The following is a 7,630-nucleotide window of genomic DNA, read 5'->3' as shown; positions in this document are numbered from 1 at the left end:
CTAGTTATATTTTTTATGACTTCAGTCCGTATAAAAAGATTTACTTACATGTTTAATACAATATGTTACATTAACTGATGCAGAAAATTATGCGACTTACAGACAAAAAAGACTAGTCTGGCAAATCATCCTCTGCTAACTATGTACAGTAGAAAAAAAAATATCAGGCGGCTTTGGCGTTTCACGATGAACAGTTGACTTTCAACGGAACACAAGATGCGCGGGAGCCTTCGACGAGCGTTACGAGTTGCCTGCTGGTTCCGCGCATCATGAACGTGGTGCGGTTGTTCAACACCACGGACGTGAACGGATCCTCGACAGGAACCAAGATCTTGTCGCCGTTGAGATTCTCCTCTTCGAGTCGGGTGGCGTGGGTCAGGCCTAGCGCCCTGCAGAACGAATCCAACTGAGGCTGCGTAACCTCCGGCGCACAGTACGTGTACCAAACGCCAGAAGAACACATCATCACGGTTCCGCTATTCCTGAAACAGTTGCAAACATTTCTTTCATTTTCACCAACTGTTTCCCAATTTTTCAAAAAACAATACAGAAAAAATACCTATTACTAAATTGCATCTCTTAGCATTGAAAATCCATAGGAATTAAGAAAACATTGACATTACAAAGCTTGGATTTATTTTCTACAACAATTCTTACCCCTTACAGTTTGGAACTGCACTTAGATTTTAAAATAACTCCAGCCCAACATATGACAAAAAACAGGATTCAGATCAATTGAGCATATTTCTTGTGTATCACTAGAGAAAATGACACCTCGCCATAATCACAATGACAAAATTGCATAAATTATAATTCTTTCACTAAACTAGAAAAAAGTAGCAAAAACAATAAATTATGTATTTGGAATTTGGACATCGGTATGCAGCATGCAGTGCATTTAGTTTCCAAGTTTAGCCACTTACTTAAAACAAGAGAGTTAATGAGTCATATTAAGACAAGATAATTATTTTCAACACTTAACATAGGCCATGTAACCCCACCTCACGTAAGTCTCGCCAACTTTGACGCCCCGAAAACTTCCTGTTATACTTACACAATTCCATGTTTTTTGAGAGCCATGCAATATTGTTCATCTTCTCCATCTGGGCAATCTAACTCGTTATCACACACAAACTCTTGGGCAATGCACTGGCCAGAGCTGCAAACAAACAACACAACAGAGTGAATGGTATTTTAATATATGTATATGTGTATATATGTGTGTATAGATTATATATATATGTATACATGTATATATTTTATTTTATTTATTATTATTTGAGTGCCTACCAACAGTCAGAGCCTTTATATATGTATACATATATATGTATGTGTATCTGCAGTATCAAAGAGTTTTCAGTAAACAACTGCTGCAAAATAAATCATTTTGGCTAAACAATCAGCTTGATATCAGTTTTGTGAATTTTAATTATACACATACTTGGTGTGCAAAGATATTTTTTGTAAGGCCAGGACAAAGTTAATGGAAGAGTACAGAAGGAGCATTTGCTAGCGAAAGTAAGAGAGACCCAAACCAAACTGTCGTTAGGCAGTGTCTGGAAAAATTTACTTTCCAGTATCGCAGTCGTATCATGCACTCAATGCAAGATTTAATTATAAAGAAAACATAGAAATTTCTAAACATAATGACTTAAATGAAAAGTAATTATAGAAAAATTGTTAGTTCAGAATTTATGGAATAGTGTATTAACAGAGTGGTGTACTGAGTATAGTTGCAAAATATTATACTTTGGAAATTTTTTTTGACAATGGCAGCAATGAAATAAGCATGGTTGCTATGTGTACTCGTGTATTTTTTTTTGCAATTGAAACTACAGTTATAATTTTTCAACACCCATACTTTGCAGCTATATGTAGTTTTAAAGTTTTGAAACAAAAGATAAAGCACTTTAACATAGTGTTTTGGTTGTTCTGTATTGGAAAATAGATGATCTGAAATATATACGGTAAATATTCCCAGCAACAAATTTGAAAAAAAAAAATTAAAAGTAGATAAAGGTAGCTAAAATTTTATTTCGAAAAGTTAATGAATTTTAGGTTGTTAGGTTGCCTATAAATATCGCAGTTTACACATTTCTAAAGAAAATAAGAGCGTTAGTTATAGCATTGAGTTGCGAAACTTTTCTTCTTGCTTTGTGGCTTTCTTATTTGTTCACCCCTCCTCATCCATAGCGGGTCGGGCAAACGAAAGTGACGCAAGAGGATGTTGTGACCCCGACGTGCAGACGGCCAACGCTTGCCTTTTGCAGGCGAAGCTGTTGCCGTGGCAGCCGCAGCCGCGCTCGTCGCTCTTGTCCATGCAGTTCCAGCGGCCGTCGCAGACGAGGTGGGGCGCGGCCAGCCGCAGGTAGTCCCCGCACCGGCAGCCGCCCGGCTCGTCGCTGCCGTCCCGACACCCCCGCACGCCGTCGCAGAACCCGGACTTGGGGAGGCAGCGCCCGTCGCCGCAGCGCAGCTCCCCGGCTCCGCAGCCTGCAGGCAAGCACCGCATCCTCCTGCATTCCGTGCTTTTCAAGTCGGCACATCAGTGGCAGACATGTTGGCTAGTGAGCAAGCACAATAGGCACACAAAACATGCATGAATTAATATTGACGAGAGAGAGTAAATGAGAGAGTGAGTGTGTGTGTGTGAGGGTATGAGAGAAAGTGTGTGTGAGGGAATGAGAGAGTGTGAGAACAAGAGTGTGTGTGAGAACAAGAGTGTGTGTGAGAACAAGAGTGTGTGTGAGAACAAGAGTGTGTATGTGTGTGAGAACAAGAGTGTGTGTGTGTGTGAGAACAAGAGTGTGTGTGTGTGAACAAGAGTGTGTGTGTGTGTGAGAACAAGAGTGTGTGTGTGTGAACAAGAGTGTGTGTGTGTGTGTGAACAAGAGTGTGTGTGTGTGTGTGAACAAGAGTGTGTGTGTGTGTGAACAAGATTGTGTGTGTGTGAGAACAAGAGTGTGTGTGTGTGTGAGAACAAGAGTGAGTGTGTGAGAGAACAAGAGTGAGTGTGTGAGAGAACAAGAGTGTGTGTGTGTGAACAAGAGTGTGTGTGTGTGAACAAGAGTGTGTGTGTGAGAACAAGAGTGTGTGTGTGTGTGTGTGAGAACAAGAGTGTGTGTGTGTGTGTGTGTGAGAACAAGAGTGTGTGTGTGTGTGTGAGAACAAGAGTGAGTGTGTGAGAGAACAAGAGTGTGAGTGTGAGAGAACAAGAGTGTGAGTGTGTGAGAGAACAAGAGTGTGTGTGTGTGTGAGAGAACAAGAGTGTGTGTGTGTGTGTGAGAACAAGAGTGTGTGTGTGTGTGTGAGTGAGAACAAGAGTGTGTGTGTGTGAGAGAACAAGAGTGTGTGTGTGTGAGAGAACAAGAGTGTGTGTGTGTGAGAGAACAAGAGAGAGTGTGTGAGAGAACAAGAGTGAGTGTGTGAGAGAACAAGAGTGAGTGTGAAAGAACAAGAGTGAGTGTGAGACAGAGAGTGTGAGAGAGAGTGAGTGTGAGGGACAGTGTGTGAGAGTGTGTGCGCACATACATGCGCAGGCGCGGTTGTGTCTATGCTACAAACAAGTTACAAACTAGTGTTCAGTCAGTTCTTAAAATCTGCCAATTTCAGTTTCAATTCTCATATTTGGGATTTAAATTAAGTATTTTCATTTCAGGTTCCAATTTATTCCATAATGACTTAATGAGGCCTACAAAATACTCCAGATTTATTTACTTTAGTACAAAAACCTGTTGTTTTGTTTTAATTTATACAAACATAATTAAAAATGATTAGAGGCAAGATTATATGGTGAATAGCGATAAAACCCAAATAACAGCGAAATTGAAGTCGATACATTGCCTAACATCAAAATGGAAGTTAATACACCATATAAAATTGAAATGCAAAGTAAAAAAACAAAATGCTGCAAAAATTACGTTTTGTTTGGTAAAATATAGAATATATTACACAAATTATTTATTTAAAACCTAAAATATTTTATAAGTGCTAAGTAAAACAAACTATTCATTCTTATGTTTTTTTTTTTTTTTTTATATAAAGTAAATAAAAGCAGTCTATAGCTGATACTGTTACATTCCAAAGTTGGCCCGGCTCGACAACCCGTAATAATAACAAATACAATTAAAAACACTTTTTAAGTTTCGTTTATATTTAAAAAAATAATTTCTTGTTATAAGTTACATTTTTGCTTACAACTTCCGCACCTTCGGCCGACCGGACGACAACGACCACTACTGCCGACTGTTACTCTGATACTGAATTCGCACCACACAGTTACCATCCCTTTACAAGAACAAAAAAAAAAGGAGGCAACCCCGTGGGCCGACCAATCAATCACATTATTTCCCGAAAAATACTGACATGGGGAGACACATCATGCCACCTCAAGGTTCGTCGTGATTGGCTGGCGAGACTGCGCCCAGCAAAAGTTCCATTTTATTGCTGCACAGTTGTGCGTTTATGTGCTGGGGTTTTCCAATGACGCACTATCTTGAGGTGTGTCAAGTGACCTGCTGGCGACAGTGTGTTGCGCCCATGTCCTTTCTTTCTTTTCTATCTTTCTAGACCGTTCTCGAAAACCACCGGCCAACCATCCACACTATGCGTCAAAATATATAAAAACGTAAATGACACACGTCAATTACAAATTAAACAAATAATAAAACACTACTAAACATAACCTAAACTAACAATAATCATTAAAACACCAACAAAATACTTGTATAAAAATAATTATAAAAATATTCACAATAACATTAAACATAAAAGTCTTATTCAAATGAGCAAAATAGTAGGGAGCAGGAATTCTGCAATGTTAAATACCTACAGAAAAACCCGGGATTACAGGTTTTAAACATAGCCTTTTTTTATTCATATTATCTAATTGTATTAAAAAAAAAAAAGAAGTAAAAATTTTAAGTTTAAAATAATGTTTAACATTCTCATGAACTAAGATACATTGAAGAATAATTTGGAAGGTTTTGACTAGTTTTTTGACTTATTCTCAATGTATGAAAAATATTGTAAATAATTACATTTTCTTAAGTACTTACTGCAGGCAGAGAGACTGTTCACAGTGGTGCACTCATCCTTCCAGGACTTACAAAAGTCCGGATTCTCGTCGCTGCCGTCGTAGCAATCCCAGATCCCATTGCACATATCTTTTGTGCCGAGGCACGGTCCCAGAGGGCAACGAAACCCGTCACAGAAAGGAGGTGTGATGGGGCTCACTGCAGCGTTGTTTTCTGTACAAAAAAAATGTTTTTATTTTGCATTTTTACAAGACAGAATTTCTAACAAAGAAATTTAAGGTAAAATGTTTCACTGTATTGTGCACAAAAAATTCAATATACAACATTAAACTTTATTAAACATAAAACTTTAATAGTACTAGGATTTTCTTAAAATATTTCTATTACAACCAGAAGGCCAGAAGTAAAAAAAAAAAAATTCAACAGGTTGGAAATTTATATTTAATACACATAGCTTAGTAAACTTTGATATGGGAGCCATTTTAGCTCTGGTGCACGGTATTGAATTTCCAGTCGTTTGCAAAGTTCCTAATTCCACTTTTAAATTAATATTAATAATTCAAAATCACAAAGGTCATTTAGTTCACCCTTTAGTTTTGGTTTAGAATTCAAGAGTTACAGTACTGGGGACGTGAATCAGAAAATCGGACAGGACTAGATGTTCTCACTCCGAAATGGTCCTTAACTACTTACCTATACCAGTGAATGAACAGGTGATTTTTAAGTAAACTTACAGTAATATGTAGTACTGTAACTGTAGGTCTAAAACATTAAACTTTCTCTTAACATTTTAAGATCTGACACTTGTATAGCTATTAAATGCTTTTTTTTTTTTTTTACAATAAAAGTTAAGAATCCCAGCAATCACTCGCTACCATCCTTTATTTCATAGCAAAACCCAGAAGTTTATCATGTAGCAGAGAGAGCAGTTTGGTCGATGTTTCGAACTCACCGATGACCTCCCGGATGTGCAGACGCAGACGCACAGTCTCGTGGCCTAGAGTGCTCGACCTGAGAGCGCACAAGCCATCCACCTGATGGACCACGCCAGCGGGGTACCACTCCCCCTTGTGCTGACACGAGACGACACTGGTCCACGGCCTCGGGTTGGAGTCCTGCTGAGCAAACACACACACACACACACACACACACACGTTCAGAACCGAACATTTCAACATCATAAAGCATACAAGCTAACATTAAGTCATTCCATTCGTTTTGTTTTTTTATATGAGTTAGTAAAACTGCTTTCAGTAACTTAAAACTCTCTAATTTACTAAACACTTTATTGCAGTTCATTATAATTCAAATACTGTATCAACTTTAATTTTTTTTTAATGCATAACTGAATTTTAATTTTTAAGCTCTTTTTCCTTACCCTCATAAAACTGCAAAAACAAATCCTTTTAGTAAACCAATGTTAAGATCACGTAGTATGCAAAATTAACTGATAATTTTGCTATCTGGTACATGAACACATTAATATTCCACTTTCAAAACACAATCAATTATATATTAACAAAAAAATTCACTGCATCGTTATCTATATTTCCTCCTTCCTCTTAACCTCTGTCACCATAAGCCCTTCCCTTTCTCTCACCCTGCCTCACCATCTATCCTTCCCTGTTTCCCACTCTCTCAGCTCTTTCTATTGTATCTCACTCTCTCTCCGGCCCTCCATTTTTCTCTTTCCGAACGTCATTTCACGATACAGCCTCGGATAAACAAGCGCATTGCAAACAATACAAAGAACAGCAATCTCTCTTTCATAAATCCACTTCAGAAAGTCCTGCATTTGTCACATTCATCAGTTAATGGAAAGAACTAAGTGTTTCTATCGTTCATTTCAATTAATTTGAACACTTTCCTTAAATTTCTGATCATTTCAGCCCATTACTGTGCCAAATATAATCCAAACCTCATCTCACACATGCTTAACGAGGTATCGGCTACTGAACTTACAGTGCAAGGCTCCCCTTTGTTTTCTTCTGATAAGTAAATCTCGCCACTGGCAAAATCCGAGTACACAAGCTGGGCTGCCTTCACATAGACCGCTCTCACAGCGTTCCCAGAGTCCAGGCCGACAGTCACACAAACCTTGGCGTTCTGGATCTGAGGGTACCTGCAACCCGAAGTTACCCACAGCTACGTCACTAGTGTGCCAGTTTCAACGACACTGTGGACCCAAAAACCACACATCGCTCACCCTTCAGGCAGTGTTAAGGGCTGCACGTATCGTGTGAAGTTGGCCGGTGTCTCCAAGTGCAGCAGAGACACATGCGGAGAAACAGTCTTGGCATCGTCCACTCTCGAAACTTGCTCCCACATGGAAGTCAGCGGCAATTCTGGCCGGGTGGCCCCGATCCTGACCGCTACGTAATCCCTGTACACACTGAAGCCACAAACCAGTTTGTTTCAGATAAAAATCTTTGTGACAGCAAAAACATTTGAGTTCAACTTCCACTATAGTTTCTATTTAGGTGAAGAAATACATTAAAGCTATCTATCTAGGATTCAAAATGTTTTTATATTTTCTAACAAAGGTATTCAATGTTTTTTATTTTAATTTTTTTACCTTTTTTAATTTAAATTTA

The 7,630-nt window shown here is 38.6% G+C and overlaps 1 protein-coding gene across 2 annotated transcripts in view; it reads right to left on the bottom strand.

Moving 5' to 3' along the window:
• The window catches only part of LOC134543168 (uncharacterized), a 38,800-nt gene continuing 31,170 nt past the window's right edge, over positions 1–7,630 (bottom strand). The window contains exons 17-23 of one of the 2 annotated variants that reach the window (XM_063388040.1): positions 7,243–7,428; positions 6,999–7,158; positions 5,989–6,154; positions 5,058–5,249; positions 2,262–2,493; positions 1,055–1,159; positions 1–482 (exon numbers count right to left, since the gene is read on the bottom strand). In XM_063388040.1, the coding sequence (XP_063244110.1) occupies positions 182–482; positions 1,055–1,159; positions 2,262–2,493; positions 5,058–5,249; positions 5,989–6,154; positions 6,999–7,158; positions 7,243–7,428 (1,342 nt within the window). In that variant the 3' untranslated portion in view covers positions 1–181. The remainder of the gene's footprint in view (positions 483–1,054; positions 1,160–2,261; positions 2,494–5,057; positions 5,250–5,988; positions 6,155–6,998; positions 7,159–7,242; positions 7,429–7,630) is intronic. The other variant, XM_063388041.1, reaches the window with a different exon arrangement.

The sequence above is a fragment of the Bacillus rossius genome, assembly GCF_032445375.1.
Source record: "Bacillus rossius redtenbacheri isolate Brsri chromosome 9 unlocalized genomic scaffold, Brsri_v3 Brsri_v3_scf9_2, whole genome shotgun sequence".
Lineage (NCBI taxonomy): Eukaryota > Metazoa > Arthropoda > Insecta > Phasmatodea > Bacillidae > Bacillus > Bacillus rossius.
Note: the sequence above shows the minus strand (reverse complement) of the source record. Positions and strands in the feature narration are given on the sequence as shown.